The sequence below is a fragment of the Xyrauchen texanus genome, chromosome 25 (genome assembly GCF_025860055.1).
Source record: "Xyrauchen texanus isolate HMW12.3.18 chromosome 25, RBS_HiC_50CHRs, whole genome shotgun sequence".
NCBI lineage: Eukaryota > Metazoa > Chordata > Actinopteri > Cypriniformes > Catostomidae > Xyrauchen > Xyrauchen texanus.
Window position 1 is genome coordinate 11,125,286 of NC_068300.1, and position 21,693 is coordinate 11,146,978.

The 21,693-nt window shown below is 34.3% G+C and overlaps 1 protein-coding gene across 4 annotated transcripts in view; it reads left to right on the plus strand.

Annotated features, from left to right (window-relative positions):
• LOC127619337 (arf-GAP with GTPase, ANK repeat and PH domain-containing protein 1-like) overlaps positions 1-20,234 on the plus strand; it is a 33,931-nt gene extending 13,697 nt beyond the window's left edge. For 2 of the 4 annotated variants that reach the window (XM_052092221.1, XM_052092219.1), the window contains exons 5-18: positions 1,149-1,290; positions 1,385-1,519; positions 1,610-1,725; positions 3,092-3,235; positions 5,046-5,126; positions 11,473-11,577; positions 11,797-11,980; positions 13,525-13,632; positions 13,808-13,945; positions 16,375-16,523; positions 16,650-16,740; positions 16,865-17,087; positions 19,048-19,315; positions 19,495-20,234. In XM_052092221.1, coding sequence (XP_051948181.1) covers positions 1,149-1,290; positions 1,385-1,519; positions 1,610-1,725; positions 3,092-3,235; positions 5,046-5,126; positions 11,473-11,577; positions 11,797-11,980; positions 13,525-13,632; positions 13,808-13,945; positions 16,375-16,523; positions 16,650-16,740; positions 16,865-17,087; positions 19,048-19,315; positions 19,495-19,701 — 2,091 coding nt within the window. In that variant the 3' untranslated portion in view covers positions 19,702-20,234. Of the gene's footprint in view, positions 1-1,148; positions 1,291-1,384; positions 1,520-1,609; positions 1,726-3,091; positions 3,236-5,045; positions 5,127-11,472; positions 11,578-11,796; positions 11,981-13,524; positions 13,633-13,807; positions 13,946-14,208; positions 14,269-16,374; positions 16,524-16,649; positions 16,741-16,864; positions 17,088-19,047; positions 19,316-19,494 lie in introns of all 4 variants that reach the window. The other 2 variants (XM_052092218.1, XM_052092220.1) reach the window with 2 other exon arrangements.
• The last annotated feature ends 1,459 nt before the right edge of the window (positions 20,235-21,693 follow it).

The window sequence follows — 21,693 nt, forward strand, 5'->3', positions numbered from 1 at the left end:
AGCAATTCAAGCTTGAAGTACCACTTGTTTTCAACAGGGGACAGTAAGCGAAACTCCAGCTGTATAATGAACCACAATCAGGCTTGCTTGACACAAGCAACAGCACAAGATGTCCTTGTATTCAAACACAGCTGGATGGAGCTCAATTCCAAATGCAGAGATCTCGAGACGTGTTTGTCAAGTTTCAAACTACGTTTAACTTTAACGACCTAATATTGCTGTTTATGATGCAACGCACCCAAACTGAGGCACATGTGTATATTGACACTTCCTTAGAAAAGCCCTTATAATAAATCTATCTCAGACAAATTGATGAATTCAGTTACAAAATGGATTGTTGTGGACTGTAGGCCAATGGTAGGCTTATGTTCAATAATATGGTTTAATATATAATATATATTTATAAACAATATACTGCCTTCTAAAGCCACATTTTATATTGTATTATCAATGCGTTACTCGTCTGCCTTAATAATGTAATGCATTTTAATTATTTTTATAATATATATTATATGTATAATTATTAAAATATAATTACTTATGCATTATATATTTAATTATTGTTAATTGGGGGTGTTTTCTTTGCAAATATGGTAAATAGTCTGCACTTATGTAGCGCCTTTTTAACCTTAGCGGTATTCAAAGCGCTTTACACTGCGTCTCATTCACCCATTCACACACACATTCACACACCAATGATGGCAGAGCTGCCATGCAAGTCACCAGCCTGCCATTCAACTTGGGTTTTAGTGTCTTGCCCAAGGACACTTTGGCATTTGGTGTCGTGTGGAACCACCAACCCTGCGATTAGTGGACAACCTGCTCTACACCTGAGCCACAGCCACCCCAAATATTTATCTAAGCGATTCATTGCTATTAATTTGATTAATCAAATGGCATGTTATGTAATTATTTTGATTAAAAAAATGATCAATTGACAGCACTACATTTAACACAACACATGTTGCATCATGAATTGCATTCTGACACATTTCAGAACACGATAAGCAACAACGCCTGTAATCGAGCTTGCTTAGCATGAAACCTTTGCACAGAAAAAAAAGGTAGAACAAAGAGAACATTTGAATGTTTTTGATATTAAACACTATGTCGTTCCTCTGCTTCTTTACCCAAATTTTGGAATGCAGTTCTGCAACTGGCTTGATGGCGTCATCCTGGTTTTTAGCCTGGAAAATGAAGCAAGTTTTCAGGACTTGTACAAGAACTACAGTGAGCTAAGCGCACATCGTAACATAGTAGAAATCCCCATTATAGCAGTAGGAACACAAGGTGAGAGCTTTACTCGTCCAAACTTTGTTTCAGGAATGTTTTATTGAGTAATATGTTGTTGTGTAAAAACTGTAAACAATTTTACTCTCAACAGATAAGATTAGTAGCACTAACGCCCGTGTGATTGAGGACAAGAGAGTGCAACAGCTCTGCATAGATGTGCGCCGTTGTACCTACTATGAGACCTGTGCCACCTACGGACTCAATGTGGACAGAGTTTTTAATGAAAGTTAGTGGCATCTAAAAATTGTTGCAAAAATAGCACATAGCCTCCAAACGGGATGCCAGTGTTTATTGAACAAACTTGTTTCCTTTTTAGTGACCCAGAAGATTGTTGCAGCCAAGAAGCAAGCCGCCATTCTGGCCTCCTGTAAATCACTCCCAAACTCCCCCAGTCACTCTGGGGCCTCGACTCCATTGTCAGGGCCCGGACAGGTATCAGGCTCATGAGTCTTTATGCTACTTGTGTGAATCTCATGAAAACTGTCAATATATAACACTGATAATATGTGTGTCATATATAGTCTATATAGTTTATATATATATATAAAATTATATATAATTATTATAAGTAATGATAATTACAGTAATAATACAATCAGTAGAAACTGAATTCTCACAATGCAAAAAAACTTAATTGTCCTACATATGCAGAAATGTCTAAATGCAAATATGATTTTTTTATTTTTTTATTTTTATTTTGGATTATAATAACTTGAGCATTTCAGAATCAGATACACATACAAGTTGTTTTTCTTGGTGGCAGAAGCTTCCAGTGCACAAACAATACTCAGTGCTCTGTAGCGTTGGCCAGAAGGCAACAGTTCATAGAGGAAGTGGGCTGGGTGAGTGGGGTCCAAAGTGTCCAAAGTGGGGTCACTCTGGAAGTGTACAGTTCTTGAAGAGGGGGGCAGGAGGCAACCAATAATCCTCTCAGCAGTCCAAACTTATCTTCTGATGTCCAATCTTCTGCACCAAACCAGACAGTAATAGAAGTGACTCAATCACTGCTGAGTACAACTGTATCAGCAGCACCTGTGGCATGTTGAACTTCCTCAACTGGCAAAGGAAGCACAACCTCTGCTGGGCCTTTTCCACAATGGAGTCAATGTGGGTCTCCCACTTCAGGTCCTGTAAGATGGTAGTGCCCAGAAACCTGAATGACTCCACTGCTGCCACAATGTTGTTCAGAATGGTGAGGGGGGTCAGTGTTGGGGTGTTCCTCCTAAAGTCCACAATCATCTCCACTGTTTTGAGCGTGTTCAGCTCAAGGTTGTTATGACTGTACCAGACAGCCAGCTGTTCAACCTCCCTTCTGTATGCAGACTCATCATCATATTGGATGAGGCCGATGACAGTGGTGTCGTCTGCAAACTTCAGGAGCTTGACAGAGGGGTCCTTGGTGATGCAGTCATTTGTGTAGATGGATAAGATTAGTGGAGAAAGAGCACACATCCCTGGGGGGCACAAGTGCTGATTGCTGATTTCTTTGAGAGATTCAACCCCTTACTGATTTTTATGATTACGGTTCTTGTGAAATATTAAGTACATGTTGATAAGGGGTGTAACTATTTGCTCTGACAATGATTTGATTAAATTATGATTCTTTAGTAAATAATGTGAAATCTAAATATTTGTCACGATTTTGTCCAATTAGCTTATGCATCACACATTTTTACACCCTGACTGTTGATTATTTTCAGCGATTGTGAAATAGTTTTTGTCTTCATCATTTTGTCTGCCATTCAACATTCCCCATCCTCTGTCTTGTTTCTCTCTATGTGTCAACATCCTCTCTCAGGCCAGTAATGGGGCTCAGAGTAGCGATTATCCCTCCTCTTTGCCTTCTACCCCTGTCATAAGTCACAAAGACATACGGGGTGGGGCGGGTGGAGACGGGGGCTCGCAACGAAATCCACCCCGACGACGGACATCAATATTTGCGGTTAGTTCTTTGATCACAGTACAAAGAGTGTCCAGATAATGCCATTTGGATTATTTATGTCCAACACCTTTGAAACTGGGTGTGCAAAATTTGAGACTATGTTTCATATTTATATGAATATAGTTGGCATAATATGTGAAGGATAATAATTAAAGGTGATCTGTGTCATTATTTCGATGTTCAAAATACTTCATATCAAGAGACGGATATAAGTGAGCCATTCATTGGTCGATTCCCCCAAATTCCCATGAAAAACCTTTTTTTAAAGGGGTCATATAATGCCATTTTTGTACAAGTTAATATGAATCTTTAGGGTCTAAATGAAAACTTTGTAATATACTTTTATTAAAAATTCTCATTAGTATTTTAAGAAAACACAAATTTTACCTGCTCAAAAACAGCTCTGTTTTCAGCACGCCGTTTCAGAGCATATGACTTTAAATGATAATGAGCTTTGGTCACCCCGGCCCCTCCGTTCTGGAGTTATTCTCCGTATAACTGTTTTTTTGACATTACTTCTTAATCAGTAACATACAAGTAAACCAGGTGTAACTTAGTGTTACAAAGTTAACTGTAACACCTGCGTACACAGTTTTTAATAACACAATAACCATAACGCGTTGTTCATTATAAACGTGGGATTCTGAATAATATTGAGAACGTCGTAACGTTATGGAAAACATGCCGTAATGTACCCTGAGTGTAAACATTAGCCACATTCATTGTGAAGCGAGCAAGCGATTTGCAAAGATTAATATAAAGGTTAATAAAACGTTACACTTACTTCTTCTGGAGGTGCAGAGGGAATATAAATAGTTGGTACCGAATCTTTTTTCAGCAGCAGCTTCTTAGCAAAACCAGCTTTATACTGACCCTCGTTTATAAAGCAGTCTGGTGAAAAATGATTCGCGCAAACATGAACGCATTGGCGTTGCTCGTGGGGAATATTCCCATCGTAAACAAAACTCAGCCACTGCGTCTTCAGCGGTTCAGATTTAGGAACATCAAAATGACTGCTGTGTTCGTTATTACACCGAAGAACAGAACACCACAATCGCTAGGCGCCATTCTGCTCCAGTGTATCAACAATGATGACAGACTATGATTGACAGCTCGCTCACGAGCGAGGGCGGGTCTGTGTTGAAACACTGCTGTCAATCAACAATCCTGGGAGGGGTGTCCGACCGTGTGACGTCACACGGTCGAACGGCTCGATTTGAGGCAGGGGAAAATATATAAGGAGATTAAAACAAAAACACTGGATGGATTTTTATCATAATAGGATGGTTGTGTACAGGCACAGCCAACACACATTTCAGTACAATCAACTTGAAAAAGTGCATGTACCATTATATGACCCCTTTAACACTTAGATAATTTCCAGGATTGATTGATTGATTGATTTCAGGAAACATTGTTACCTAACATACTTATAAAGACCGCCACAGAAATACTCTATAAGCTGGACACAGGAATCAATGGCTTGAGTTTTGGGTGGGAATTCCTGTTCATCCAACCAGTGAAAGACCAGGGGAGTGTTTGGGAAATCTGTTTAAAAACAATAATCGTTTTTGAAGTGCCAATTGGTGATATTAGTTGCACAGAAATTTCACACATCACCTTTAAGAGTTTAAGAGTACAACAAACCAGAAATATTATTGTAGCATAACTTTAGTAACACATTTTCTGTTTGTGAACACTGTTTGTCACTGATACTCACCTCATCTCATGAGTCACATCTGTCTTCCTTCCTTTAACTGTTTTCACATTCCTTTTATCTGTACTGTATCTATTGCATCTGTTGTTTTAGAATCGTCGTGGTAGTGACTGTGAGAAGAGAGGGTCTGATAGCAGAGGTGACATGAGCAGTCGATCAGCTCCTATCAAACAGGTATGTGCAAGATGTCATGGTTGATTTGAGGAGATAAGGTGAATGCTGTTCTCACCTTCATGGGGCACCATTTGCATAGAACTGGTCACTTAAAATGCAATGTTTTATACATATTTATTTAGTTAATTTTATTGTGTTTTATATCCGTTGTGTTGTAGCTTCATTTTGTTTTGTTTTGGTTTATTTCCGTTGTGTTGTAGCTAATAGTTGTGGTTTATAAGCGTTATGTTGTAGCTTAGTTTTGGTTAGATTATATCCAGTGTTTACTCTAAAATACTGCCTTAACAGGAATAGCACAAAGGTGTGTGTGACTGAGTGCAGACGTGCTAACCTTTGGAAAATATTTAATATGAATATGTCTTTTCATTAAAAGAGTTATTCTGAAAAATATGTGACCGCATTGTTTTCTTCACAACCAATTTATATGTTGAAAAATTGGAGAATATATGAACCATTATATTGTAGCTAATAGTTATGGTTTATTTCCGTTATGTTGTAGTAGTAGTAGTCCTTTATTGTCACATAGTCACAAGTACCAGTGAAATTGGCCATCGACCTGTCCATACAAACATACATATGACAAGGGGGTAGACAGGACAGGAAGACAGGTATATAGCTTACAGTTGTGGATTATAACCGTTACGTTGTAGTTTATAGTTGTGGTTTATAACCGTTATGTTGTAGCTTTATAGTTGTGGTTTATTTCTGTTATGTTGTAGCTTATAGTTGTGGTTTATATCTGTTATGTTGTAGCTTATAGTTGTAGTTTATATCTGTTATATTGTAGCTTGTGTTTGTAGTTTATATCTGTTATGTTGTAGCTTATAGTTGTGGTTTATTTCTGTTATGTTGTAGCTTGTGTTTGTAGTTTATATCTGTTATGTTGTAGCTTATAGTTGTGGTTTATATCTGTTATGTTGTAGCTTATAGTTGTGGTTTATATCTGTTATGTTGTAGCTTATAGTTGTGGTTTATATCTGTTATATTGTAGCTTGTGTTTGTAGTTTATATCTGTTATGTTGTAGCTTGTGTTTGTAGTTTATATCTGTTATGTTGTAGCTTATAGTTGTGGTTTATATCTGTTATGTTGTAGCTTATAGTTGTGGTTTATATCTGTTATGTTGTAGCTTATAGTTGTGGTTTATATCTGTTATGTTGTAGCTTGTGTTTGTAGTTTATATCTGTTATGTTGTAGCTTATAGTTGTGGTTTATTTCTGTTATGTTGTAGCTTGTGTTTGTAGTTTATATCTGTTATGTTGTAGCTTATAGTTGTGGTTTATATCTGTTATGTTGTAGCTTATAGTTGTGGTTTATATCTGTTATGTTGTAGCTTATAGTTGTGGTTTATTTCTGTTATGTTGTAGCTTGTGTTTGTAGTTTATATCTGTTATGTTGTAGCTTATAGTTGTGGTTTATATCTGTTATGTTGTAGCTTGTGGTTGTAGTTTATATCTTTTATGTTGTAGCTTATAGTTGTGGTTTATATCTGTTATGTTGTAGCTTATAGTTGTGGTTTATATCTGTTATGTTGTAGCTTATAGTTGTGGTTTATATCTGTTATGTTGTAGCTTATAGTTGTGGTTTATTTCTGTTATGTTGTAGCTTGTGTTTGTAGTTTATATCTGTTATGTTGTAGCTTATAGTTGTGGTTTATATCTGTTATGTTGTAGCTTGTGGTTGTAGTTTATATCTTTTATGTTGTAGCTTATAGTTGTGGTTTATATCTGTTATGTTGTAGCTTGTGGTTGTAGTTTATATCTGTTATGTTGTAGCTAATAGTTGTGGTTTATATTTTGTAGCTTATAGTTGTGGTTTATAACCGTTATGTTGTAGCTTATAGTTGTGGTTTATAACCATTATGTTGTAGCTTATAGTTGTGGTTTATATGCGTTATGTTGTAGCATGTGGTTGTAGTTTATATCTGTTATGTTGTAGCTAATAGTTGTGGTTTATATCTGTTATGTTGTAGCTTGTGGTTGTATTTTTAGTTTATATCTGTTATGTTGTAGCTTGTGGTTTATATCTATTATGTTGTAACTTGTGGTTGTAGTTTATATCTGTTATGTTGTAGCTAATAGTTGTGGTTTATAGATGTTACGTTGTAGCTTATAGTTGTGGTTTATTTCCGTTATGTTGTAGCTTGTGGTTGTAGTTTATATCTGTTATGTTGTAGCTTATAGTTGTGGTTTATATCTGTTATGTTGTAGATAATAGTTGTGGTTTATATCCGTTATGTTGTAGCTTGTGGTTGTAGTTTATATCTGTTATATTGTAGCTAATAGTTGTGGTTTATATCTGTTATGTTGTAGCTTATAGTTGTGGTTTATAACCCTTATGTTGTAGCTTATAGTTGTGGTTTATAACCATTATGTTGTAGCTTATAGTTGTGGTTTATATCCGTTATGTTGTAGCTTGTGGTTATAGTTTATTTCCGTTATGTTGTAGCTTATAGTTGTGGTTTATAACCGTTATGTTGTAGCTTATAGTTGTGGTTTATATCTGTTATGTTGTAGCTTGTGGTTATAGTTTATTTCCGTTGTGTTGTAGCTTATAGTTGTGGTTTATAACCGTTATGTTGTAGCTTATAGTTGTGGTTTATAACCGTTATGTTGTAGCTTATAGTTGTGGTTTATATCCGTTATGTTGTAGCTTGTGGTTGTAGTTTATTTCCGTTATGTTGTAGCTTATAGTTGTGGTTTATATCCGTTATGTTGTAGCTTATAGTTGTGGTTTATATCTATTATGTTGTAGCTTCTGGTTGAAATTTATATCTGTTATGTTGTAGCTAATAGTTGTGGTTTATATCTATTATGTTGTAGCTTCTGGTTGAAGTTTATATCTGTTATGTTGTAGCTTGTGGTTATAGTTTATTTCCGTTGTGTTGTAGCTTATAGTTGTGGTTTATAACCGTTATGTTGTAGCTTATAGTTGTGGTTTATAACCGTTATGTTGTAGCTTATAGTTGTGGTTTATATCCGTTATGTTGTAGCTTGTGGTTGTAGTTTATTTCCGTTATGTTGTAGCTTATAGTTGTGGTTTATATCCGTTATGTTGTAGCTTATAGTTGTGGTTTATATCTATTATGTTGTAGCTTCTGGTTGAAGTTTATATCTGTTATGTTGTAGCTAATAGTTGTGGTTTATATCTGTTATATTGTAGCTTCTGGTTGAAGTTTATATCTGTTATGTTGTAGCTAATAGTTGTGGTTTATATCTGTTATGTTGTAGCTAATAGTTGTGGTTTATATTTTGTAGCTTATAGTTGTGGTTTATAACCGTTATGTTGTAGCTTATAGTTGTGGTTTATAACCATTATGTTGTAGCTTATAGTTGTGGTTTATATCTGTTATGTTGTAGCTTGTGGTTATAGTTTATTTCCGTTGTGTTGTAGCTTATAGTTGTGGTTTATAACCGTTATGTTGTAGCTTATAGTTGTGGTTTATAACCGTTATGTTGTAGCTTATAGTTGTGGTTTATATCCGTTATGTTGTAGCTTGTGGTTGTAGTTTATTTCCGTTATGTTGTAGCTTATAGTTGTGGTTTATATCCGTTATGTTGTAGCTTATAGTTGTGGTTTATATCTATTATGTTGTAGCTTCTGGTTGAAGTTTATATCTGTTATGTTGTAGCTAATAGTTGTGGTTTATATCTGTTATATTGTAGCTTCTGGTTGAAGTTTATATCTGTTATGTTGTAGCTAATAGTTGTGGTTTATATCTGTTATGTTGTAGCTTATAGTTGTGGTTTATATCTGTTATGTTGTAGTTTATAGTTGTGGTTTATATCTGTTATGTTGTAGCATATAGTTGTGGTTTATATCTGTTATGTTGTAGCTTATAGTTGTGGTTTATATCTGTTATGTTGTAGCTTATAGTTGTGGTTTATATCTGTTATGTTGTAGCTTCATGTAGTTGTGTTGTAGTTTATATCTGTTATGTTGTAGCATATAGTTGTGGTTTATATCTGTTATGTTGTAGCTTATGGTTGTGGTTTATATCTGTTATGTTGTAGCTTATAGTTGTGGTTTATATATTTTATGTTGTAGCTTCATGTAGTTGTGTTGTAGTTTATATCTGTTATGTTGTAGCATATAGTTGTGGTTTATATCTGTTATGTTGTAGCTTATAGTTGTGGTTTATATCTGTTATGTTGTAGCTTATGGTTGTGGTTTATATCTGTTATGTTGTAGCTTCATGTAGTTGTGGTTTATATCTGTTATGTTGTAGCTTATAGTTGTGGTTTATATCTGTTATGTTGTAGCATATAGTTGTGGTTTATATCTGTTATGTTGTAGCATATAGTTGTGGTTTATATCTGTTATGTTGTAGCTTATAGTTGTGGTTTATATCTGTTATGTTGTAGCTTATGGTTGTGGTTTATATCTGTTATGTTGTAGCTTATAGTTGTGGTTTATATCTGTTATGTTGTAGCTTATAGTTGTGGTTTATATCTGTTATGTTGTAGCATATAGTTGTGGTTTATATCTGTTATGTTGTAGCTTATGGTTGTGGTTTATATCTGTTATGTTGTAGCTTCATGTAGTTGTGTTGTAGTTTATATCTGTTATGTTGTAGCATATAGTTGTGGTTTATATCTGTTATGTTGTAGCTTATAGTTGTGGTTTATATCTGTTATGTTGTAGCTTATGGTTGTAGTTTATATCTGTTATGTTGTAGCTTATAGTTGTGGTTTATATCTGTTATGTTGTAGCTTATAGTTGTGGTTTATATCTGTTATGTTGTAGCTTATAGTTGTGGTTTATATCTGTTATGTTGTAGCTTATAGTTGTGGTTTATATCTGTTATGTTGTAGCATATAGTTGTGGTTTATATCTGTTATGTTGTAGCTTGGTTGTAGTTTGTATCTGTTATGTTGTAGTTTATAGTTGTGGTTTATATCTGTTATGTTGTAGCTTATAGTTGTGGTTTATATCTGTTATGTTGTAGCATATAGTTGTGGTTTATATCTGTTATGTTGTAGCTTATGGTTGTGGTTTATATCTGTTATGTTGTAGCTTATAGTTGTGGTTTATATCTGTTATGTTGTAGCTTCATGTAGTTGTGTTGTAGTTTATATCTGTTATGTTGTAGCATATAGTTGTGGTTTATATCTGTTATGTTGTAGCTTATGGTTGTAGTTTATATCTGTTATGTTGTAGCTTATAGTTGTGGTTTATATCTGTTATGTTGTAGCTTATAGTTGTGGTTTATATCTGTTATGTTGTAGCATATAGTTGTGGTTTATATCTGTTATGTTGTAGCTTATAGTTGTGGTTTATATCTGTTATGTTGTAGCTTATAGTTGTGGTTTATATCTGTTATGTTGTAGCATATAGTTGTGGTTTATATCTGTTATGTTGTAGCTTGGTTGTAGTTTGTACCTGTTATGTTGTAGTTTATAGTTGTGGTTTATATCTGTAATGTTGTAGCTTATAGTTGTGGTTTATATCTGTTATGTTGTAGCTTAGTGGTTTATATCTGTTATGTTGTAGCTTATAGTTGTGGTTTATATCTGTTATGTTGTAGCTTATAGTTGTGGTTTATATCTGTTATGTTGTAGCTTATAATTGTGGTTTATTCCATTGTGTTATAGCTTAATTGTATTATTTTGTGGTTTTATACTGTTCTGTTGTAGCTTAATTAGATTGTGTTGTGGTTTAATACTTTTGAGTTGTGGTTTAATACTTTTGTGTTGTTGTTTAATTTGATTGTGTTGTGGTAATTACTATTGTGTTGTGGCTTTATTTAGTTGTGTCGTGGTTAATTAATATTGTGTTGTAGCTTCATTTTATTGTGTTGTGGTTTACAGTATTATCGTTGTGTTGTCTTATTTCTTTGTAGCTTATTTCCATTGTGTTTTAGCTTCATGTTATTGTGTTGTGTTTTATTTATTTATGTTGTATCAGCGATTAATTTAATTGTGTTGTGGTTTTTCACCTTTTTGTTGTGGTTTTATTTCGTTTTATTGTGGTTTATTTTCATTGCTTTTTAGCTTAATTTTATTGTGTTGTGGTTAATTCATATTTTATTGTAGCTTTATTTTATTGTGTTGTGGTTTATTTCTATTGTGTTCTAGCTTAATGTTACTGAGTTTTTGTGTATTTTCATTGTGTATTCCAATTTAGTTTGCTTTGCTTATTTAGTTGTGTTGTGCACTTCTGGGCCACTGTAGTTTCTGCTAAATTTATTTTAAATAAAAGCCATTTGGTTTGATATTTTGTTATATAATGCAAAGACATTCATACTTTTTTAAGTGTCTTTAGTACAGTCCAAAAACTTTTGGTTGTTACTTTACATTTAAATAAAATAATCATACCATGCATTTTTCATTTGTTTTGCTTCATTAGGGGACTTTGTGGAAACGTAGTGAGCGCTCTTTAAACAAGGAATGGAAAAAAAAGTATGTTACACTGTCAAACAGCGGCATGTTGACATATCATTCAAATCTAAATGTAAGTATCACTTTTATCAATTATACACTGTTTTCTTCAGCGCATTTGTGCATTCGATGAATTTGCAAGATAAGAAGATATTTCAAAAACCTTTCAATATGAAAAGCTTGAATGTACTGCGGTTTCTGCCTTAATCATTGAAGATTAGGAAAAACAAAAGAGCTATGAGTCGGGTCTGATTGTAATTTATATATTCTGTATATAATTATGTGATTACAGGAGTATTTGCAGAATTCTCAAGGAAAAGAGATGGATTTATTGCGAGTAACAGTAAAGGTGCCAGGAAAACGTCTTCATCGGGCAGCTACTCCTGGTGGCCCGTCCCCTGGTCCTACTCTTGTTCATGTGCCCGGGGTTAATGGACTTAGCAAAGACAAGCAGCCATTTGAAGGGGGCACTACATGTAAGTGAAAACATATATTTTATTTAAGGAATAGTTCACTCAAAAAGGAAAATTGTCTCTTCATTTACTCACCCCAGGGGCGGATCTACCAGAGTGGCAAATGCCACCCTAAGAAAATGCATTGCCACCTGATCTGCAACCCAGTATAAGTATGCAAATGTATAAAATATAAATGTAAGAGGATGACATTGTGTAGGGCTTGATTCATGTTGAACTGCCTCAACACTCAACGGATGCACAAATGACTACACAGACTGATCGTGTGATTGATTACAGTGGCAGCCGACGATACCAATACTGATACTTCCATTAAATCAATTTTTTTGTGATTTCTTGGGATAAAATGGGTCATTTAAAATATAATTTTTTGTCATAATTCAAGTCATTATTTTTTTAGCCTAAACAGAAAATTATTAGACTTCTGTTTTGCTCACCCTTACCAAAATGAATCATGGTTTCACTACAGTAACTATAGTTTAACCATGGGATTTAGTTAAACAATAGTTGCCACACAATTAACCATGGTTACTACTACAATATTACTGTAGTAAAACCATGGTTATCTATTTTTTATTTTCTTAATATCAACAATTATGAGTAATAAGATATGTCACCTTTAGATATGTTGTTATTTAATATAAGAGTGAATTTACTCTGTCACACTTTTTCAGTTTTGAAAAACACATGTCCCATGTCTCTAAAATTAATTAACATTTATATACAGTACATGCTGTGTGTAAAATGTGTAAGAATTGTTTTCCCATTAAAATTGTGACTCTTGTAATTATAGTGCCACATAAACTTACAAAATGTATATTAGGGTATGTTTCTTGCAGGTATGTGTAGAGTACACAATAAGAACATTAGTAATGGGACTTGTTCCTTTTATTGGGCTACTAATAAAATTGTTAATAAATTTGTATTACTGTATCTAATAAACCAATTCATAACACACAATAAACTGTTAAGCGTTGTAGCTAATGGGTGATTTAAAAGAATCTTTTATTGTGCATACAATAATTAATATTCATGAGTTTCGCAGCACTGCCACCCAAAGTACAGTTTTCCTAGTTTATTTTTATATAGAACTAACTTTGTGGCCACCCTCTTGCCACCCCATGAGAAAATGACTAGATCTGCCCCTCACCCACCCTCATGTCATCCCAGATGTGTATGACTTTCTTTCTTCTGCTGAACACAAATGAAGATTTTATGAAGAATATGTCAACTTTTAAGGTCCTCACAATGCAAGTGAATGGGTGCCAAAATGTGAAAGGTCCAACAAGCATATAAAGTCAGCACAAAAGTAATTTACAAGACTCAAGTGGTTAAATCCTTATCTTCAGAAGTGATATGAGAGGTGTGGGTGAGAAACAGATTTTCAATATCATATTTCATATCATATTTTATTTTACTATAAATCTTTCCACTTTCACTTTCAGAATAAATGATGAGAAGATTTTCCTTTATGAGTGAACTATCCCTTTAAATTTTCTTAGTTAGAAACTATTGAAACATTTCTAAAATGTTCTGTTTGTTCACAGCAAATCTACTGACTGTAGAAGAGACCTCCAGAACTGGTTTGTCATTTCATAATGACCAAAAGGTGAAACGTTGCCCATCGTCTGTGTCTAATAAAGGGCTGAGTGTGGGTACGTAAACATTCTATATACAGTACATCTTACATGAATGAAATTCAATTATTCTATAATCATATTTTTGGTGAGATTATGTCATCAGATAAAATGTGCCTCCTAGTTTTAAGGATTAAATTCAAAATTTCATGCAAGACATGTTTTGACTAAATTCTGGCCTCTGTTTTGAAAGACTTGAGTGTTGAGGGTGCTACTAGTCCTCCTTTAGGAAAAGACCACATCCCGTCTTCTCCAATGACTGACAGGAAGAAGAAAAAACGAAACAGAAGTATTAACTTGAAAGGAGATGCAGCAGCCGGGCAGGCAGACGGTAAGACATCTGATTTATGAAAGATTAACAGATGTAATATTGATCCAGTTTCATCTGCGAAACAATCAAATGTATTATTGGGACGAGGTGTTATTTTCCACTTTTTCTTTGTGATTCCACTGTTGACCTGATGATTAATTGCTTTCTCTAAGGTCCTCTTACAATCTCTTTCACTTCTCTCTCCCTTCTTTCTTTCTTCCTTCTGTTCTGCCTTTCTTTCTTCTTTTCCTCTGCTGCCCTGGACTCATTTCATACACTGCAAGCCAAGCGCAAAATGTGGAAATTAAAAAGCTTTGGTAGCTTGAGAAACATTAACAAAACAGGTAACCTGATTGTATGAAGAGTGGCTGAGCTGATTCGTGCTGTGTTAGGAATAGTGTTGTCAAAAGTACCGGAACTTCAGTTCCAAGTCGGTACTAAAATAAAAAAGATGTCACGATACCAGTGTTTCTTCAGTACCGGTAGTACCGTACACAGACTCAATCCGATACCTGCATGCTGTCTGATTGACACACGACTGCTTTCAAATTAAACAGAAATGCACAATTAATCAAATTAAAATTGTGAAATGTCCTAGTGTGATTATTGAACTGAGAAAGGCTACAATCTTAATTTGCATAAGCTGCTTGCTTTAAATGAATGTGTGAAGCAGACTCAAGAAAATGTTTCCAGACAGGAGACCTGAATAATGCAGGGGCCTTCTCTATCAGCGGCTCATTTTCTCCACTTGCCATTTGCAACTGCACACAACGCGTGCAGAACTGTCTACAGATCCATTCAGGTGCATTAGTGGAGGTTGTAACTGTGCCTGTGCCTTTTTCCCGAGATGCATTATACTTCTAGCGGTCATGTAGCGACCTGCTTTACTGGACTGAAAAGCTGCTGTCATAACACAGAAACACTTCAAAATAAAAGCTTTATAAAAAAAAAAGTATGACAGAAATATGTTACTACTGTACAGTTATGTACTATTCACTGTATTAATACTAATAATAATAATAATAATAATAACAATAAATCAATAGTAATTGTATTATATTTAAGCAATATCTCACATCTGTGATGCTCTGTTTTGCAGCACTTTATTTAACAAAAAATAAATCCACTGTTGTATTTTTGGATTGTTCTTTTTGAATAAAAGCACTTAATTCGATTTTTAAAGAAAATACAATATTATATTGAGAATTGATTGTTATATTTTCATTTGATTGAAGTTTTAATTAATTAATTTACTTAAATACCATGTTGATGATAAAATGTAAATAAACTCTTGATATGGAGTTTTTAACAAACAGATATCGGACTCGGTATCGTAAATGTACCAAAAATAAAGTATCGACACTCGTACTCGTTCCTTTTTTTTTATCGCCTCTTCTCCCCAATTTTGGAATGCCCAATTGCCACTACTTACTTGGTCCTTGTGGTGGCCCGGTTACTCACCTCAAACCGGGTGGCGAAGGACAAGTCAGTTGCCTCCACTTCTGAGACCGTCAATCCGCACATTTTATCACAGAGACTCACAGCATGTGGAGGCTCATGCTACTCTCCGCTATCCACGCACAACTCACCATCCGCCCCATTGAGAGCGAGAACCACTTAATCGCAACCACGAGGAGGTTACCCCATATGACTCTACCCTCCCTAGCAACCAGGCCAATTTGGTTGCGTAGGAGATCTGGCTGGAGTCACTCAGCAGCACGCCTCGATTCAAACTCGTAACTCCAGGGGTGGTAGTTAGCGACAATACTCGCTGAGCTACCCAGGCCCCCCCTCGTACTCATTCTTTAAAAAGTGCTATCACGACATCCTAATGAAAATACTAGTTAGGAATGCAATACTAGCTTACTATGTATGGACGGATTACTGCGCAATATGTACTGTACAATGCCTACTATTTTTACAAAATAGTAAGTGAATCAGTAGGCATTATTCCAAGATGAATGTTTCAAACAGTAGTATGCTACAGTACATTGTTTTGACATTTTAGCAAATGTAGCAGGTTATCTGGGTATTCTATGCATATAGATAATGAGCATGCTGACCAGTTGAAATAAACAGCTTAAACCAGCCTAAGCTTCTTTGCAGGTCTTAGCTGGTTTAGTCAGGTCTCCCAGCCCGGCCAGCTGGAAAGTGCCCAAAACCTCTCTAAAACCAGCTGGAATACTATATACTGCAGCAATAGTAAGAGTAGTATGCTAGTATGCAATTCCATACTTAGCCTCTGTCTTGCTGTCTTTTCTGCGGTACGTGTCAATGTCCATCTCTTGTCACATTATTAGATTAGAGCAAATGGATGTGAGTGTTCCTGTTTGTGTTCTCTGTCTCAAACACAAAATTATACTGAGACTGATACAATAGGCAGAGGACACAATGGGTGTTTCTATTGATCACTTCCTCTGGTGTAAATAATTGTTGCTCTCGGCCAACAGATGAGGAGAGTGCAGACTTCATCGTCATAACGAGTACAGGACAGAGCTGGCACTTTGAAGCCCAGAGTCATGAGGACAGAGATGCCTGGGTTCAGGCCATTGAAAGCCAGATCCTTGCTAGTCTACAGAGCTGTGAGAGCAGAAATAAGGTGAGGCTGGGAATATACATGACACTCGGGCAGAACAAATTTATGTGAATACATTCTTACCTAAATTGTGTATATTATGTCACACTATATTGTTACAAAATATAAATCTTGATTTTTAACTCTCAGGCTCGAAGGAGCAGTCAAAGCGATGCTGTTGCCCTGCAGGCCATTCGTAATGCCAAAGGGAACGACCTCTGTGTGGACTGTGAAGCACCAAGTAAGTGCTGTCCCAAAATGATATATTATAATCAAAATTTAAACAACTGCCAGTATATGTAGATTGTATGCCACTGTCATGAACTTTATAGTATGAATAATTAAGGATAAATCTTTTTCTTTAGATCCAACATGGGCGAGTCTCAATCTTGGGGCACTGATCTGCATCGAGTGTTCGGGTATACACCGGAACCTGGGGACCCACCTGTCCCGTGTACGCTCGCTGGACCTGGATGACTGGCCCAGGGAGCTCACAAAAGTGCTTACTGCTATTGGGAACCATATGGCCAACAGTATTTGGGAGGCCTGTACACAAGGATGCCAGAAGTTGACACCTGAAGCAACAAGGTAAGCCGGCTTTGAGAACAATTGTCATTATTGTTTAATGGTCCTGTAAACTTTGTATTACAGTAATTCATTTTTGTATAACATTAATTTGATTAATTATTGATTGTAAATAAAGGAACTATTCATTGATCAACAGACATTAAAAATGTCCATATTGAGTGAATACTGTATAACAGGTCTGACTGAATCTGAATTTCAGGGTAACAAAGTGTACACTACAAAATAGCGTACACTACAAAAATTGCTGTTAAAATTAGAAATTATTTAAGTAAACAAATAAAAATAAATCAGTCAATAAAATACAAAGTGACTGAAATATATCTTGTATATTTCTTGTAGATCTTAGGTGGAGAGAAATGATTATAAAACATATAAACTCAAAGAAGCGTACACTACGTAAAATGACTGCTTAAAGAAATCAAATAAATAATAATATTATGAATTTTTAAATAAAATAGAAAAGAATGCTGTTGATATTTTTTATATAAAACAACAGGTAATGTGAAATATTTGCAACATACAAAATTAAACTTAAAGAAACAGCGTACACTACAAAAATGACTGTTAAAAATATAGAAATAAACAAATACAAATAAATGAAATACAATAAATAAATACATTTTTAATTTAAAATAATGAAAATATTCTTAAAAATAAGCGATTTATAAATAAATACAATTATTTAAAATGGAAAATTATGGACTATAATTTTGATGTTAATATAAAACAACATGCAGTATGAAATACATGCAACAAACAAAGTTATACTTAAAAAATTGCGTATTCTACAAAAATTGCTGTTAAAATTAGAAATTATTTAAGTAAACAAATAAAAATAAATCAATCAATAAAATACAATATTTATTACAAAAAATTGCTTAAATATTATAAATATAAAATGCTTATTTATAAATAAATTGAAATAAAATAGAAAATATTTTATATATTTTACAATATTGTAAAAATTATAATTATAAACTATTTATCTATATATAAATACATACAAATATAGAAAATGATGGGTTAGAAATAGCATACACTACAAAAATGGCTGTTAAAATTTGAAATTATTCAAGTAAATAAAATTAAATATTTAAATATTAAATTTTTTTTAATATATTGTAAATATTATACATATAAATTATTTATCTATAAATAAATACATTGGTTCAAAATATTAAATGATGGGTTATACTGTTGATTTTTTATATAAAACATTATGCAATATGATATATGAAACTTGAAGAAATAGTATACACTACAAAAATGGCTGTTAAATGTAAAAATTATTCAAATAAAAATAAATTAAATAACATACAATATTTATAAAAATATTTAAAAAATATAAAATACTTAGAAAGGTTAAATAATGGTTTATTCTGTTGGTGTTTTTAAATAAAATTACATGCAATATGAAAAATATGCAACAGACAATATTAAACTTAAAGAAAGGCAAAAATGGCTATTAAAATAAAATAAAAAATAAAATACATTTTTTAATAAAATACAATATATATATATATATATATATATATATATATATATATATATATATAATATAAATATTATAAACATAAAATACTTATAAAGATTTTGAATAATGATGAAAATAATGGTTTATGCTGTTGGTGCAATATGAAATATATGCAACAGACAATGTTATAATAAAATGTTTCATGTTACATGTTTAAGGCTTAATAGTAAAAAAAAAATTGCCAGTAAAACAAAATGCTATTTTATTAAAGTCCATCTTAGATTCATCTTGTTTTAAGGACGTTTAGATATTTGTGCCGGAAAATTTGACAAAGATACTGATTAGGAAAGTGATTTGGCAGTGTTATCATAAAAATGAAAAGGTAACAACGCTTCAGCCCCATGAAGTCACAGGTGTAAGCAGATCTTTGTTGATGTGGTTATCCACTAAAGTAATAACTTGACCTTTGCTTTGTGTTTGTCTCAGAGAGCAGAGGGAGTCATGGATCCGTGCCAAATACGAACAGCGGGCATTTGTGTCGCCCTTGCCCGCTCAGTGTTCAGAGGACTCAATATCAACTTGGATGCTCAGAGCAGTAACTGAACGGGACCTTCCAAGACTTCTGCTGCTGCTTTCACACAGTAACAAGGAAGTGATCAACATCCCACCTGAAGGAGCAGTGCAGCAGCATCACAGCGCATTACATGCGGCCTGCCAGTTGGGGGACGTGGTCATGACACAGCTGCTGGTCTGGGTGAGGCTGTACTTTGCTCTTTAGTCACTACAAAAAAAGATTCCTTCCACAGTCATTCATTTCTTCAGCTGCAAGCATCTCAACATGAGTTGAGCCCACAACCGAAATGTTCACAGTTACATATTGTTGTGCATTTCTAACAGGTTAATTAATTGTTTAATTTTGCTCTCTCTCAACAGTATGGTAGTGATGTGAAATCAAAGGACCCACAGGGCAGAACTGCTCTGACGTTGGCACGCCAAGCCGGGAGCAAGGAGTGTGCCGAAATTCTTCTGCAACACGGCTGCCCAAATGAGATCTCTCCCACCTCCCCTACACCCCTTCTGTCCCGCAAAAGTAGCATCACAAGCATCGGACGTGTTAGTTCCAGGCGGATGGTCTCGTAACCCATGAACATTCATGATCATATGAACATTTCTGCTCTGACAAAAACAGTGGCCATTTTTATTCCTTCATATGGGGTTGTGTGTTCTGTGCATCTGTGAATTTCTGTCCCAGGATATCTCCAAAAATGCTGTATTTATAAACATATATCCTTGCGGATTCCTCAGAAAGGGATAAATAGAAAATATGGGAAAACTCTTACTTGTCCATACCAGATCAAGCTTAGAATGATAGCTACAATAATGCCTTTTTAAAAAATATGGAAACTGTATTAACAACTAAAAAGCAATATTATTTATAATATTCTGATTATCATGTAAAATAGATGCATTACAAGGTCAAATGTAGCTTGAGAGTTTCCCAAAGCAATCTGAGGGGATGTATTTACAGTTATGAATGTCATTTCCATTGTTCTTTAAAATAGACATCATGGCTGGGGGTAATGTAATGTAATATCATGTTTATATCCAGAAGAAATAGTATTTGTCATTGTGCATCATTTTTAAGTACTATAGACAATAAACTCTGATCTTTAAACCCCTTTTGTTGCTACTTGTTAAGTTTATGAGCAAACACCCAAGTCCCACGCCTTAAAGGTTCACTTTCTTTAAAGACCTGTTTGATTTCAGACAGTTCAGCTGCATGCTACATTTTTTCCTCAGTCGCTTTGCTACATTTCTCAGATCACAGTTGAAATTCTCAAAACAACTTGTTCAACCTCCACATCATCTAGTCACTTGTGCACATCATAAAATAAATGTCTCATTCTTTTGAACAAACTCCCAATGCTTTGGTACATTCATGCAATTGATTGTGTACGATTGTCTGCTGTTTCCTACATTATCAATTGCTTACGTCTTGTTGATCAAAATATATTATACTGGTTCTCTGTTGAATACACATGGATCCCCCAAAACATCTAGGCATTAGTTTGTGAATCTTGACTTTCACTAATATAGGTGAATGTGTCAAGCGTTAGATCAACCAATGATTAACCAATTCTCTAAAATAGCTTAGAGGTGCATCTCATGCATGCATGGCATTTTTCTTTTCTGTATTGCACTGTATAATTCTGTATTGTACTGTAATTTGTTGACAGACCAACAGTAAAAGCGTAAATGTGAATCCTATCCAATCTCTTGCAATCAATATCCCACATACAGTAATGTGTATCATTGTACTGTTGAAATTGATATGCCATACGGAGAAATGCAGCTGTGTGCATTTTCAATCATTGTCATCAAAACCGTAGTTTACATCAGGAAATACTGACAGAGTACACTGTTATATTGACAACATGGCTAAACATTTTGACTATCTTGTTTGTGAACAATGACACAAGGACTTGCCATTCTGAAATATTTAATTTTGAGAGATGAACTAAGGATTTTGAGCAAGTTACGGGGTTTTGCAGGTAATCCATTGTATGGTGCTGTTTGTTATGACTGGTTTTGAGAAATGCACTTACTAGTTTGCAAATGTTAAGGATGATTCGAGAAAAGTACCAACGCGACTGAGAAAAACTCTAAATAGAAATTGGCCTAACATGTATAAACACCAATATACAAACCAGGAAACAGAAAAAATGGAAGTGACCCACTCATTCAAAAATCACTCGCTCTCTATATGACCACAATATAACTTGACTGATCACAACAAGTAAGCAACCTAGATCTTTAAGGAGCTTGGATGATTGCCTTCGAATATGCAGAAATATATTAGTTTCTGTTCACTTATGCTTGAATTACATGCACAATTATCTGTACACTTTTTTTTACCAATATTTTGTGCCATTATTTCATAGATAGATAGATAGATAGATAGACAAACAGACAGATAGACAGGAAAGCAGACATAACAAATAGAAAGAGATAGATAGCCAGACAGACAGACACATAGATAGACAGACAGGAAAACAGACATAACAAATAGAAAGAGATAGATAGACAGACAGACACATAGATAGACAGACAGGAAAACAGACAGAACAAATA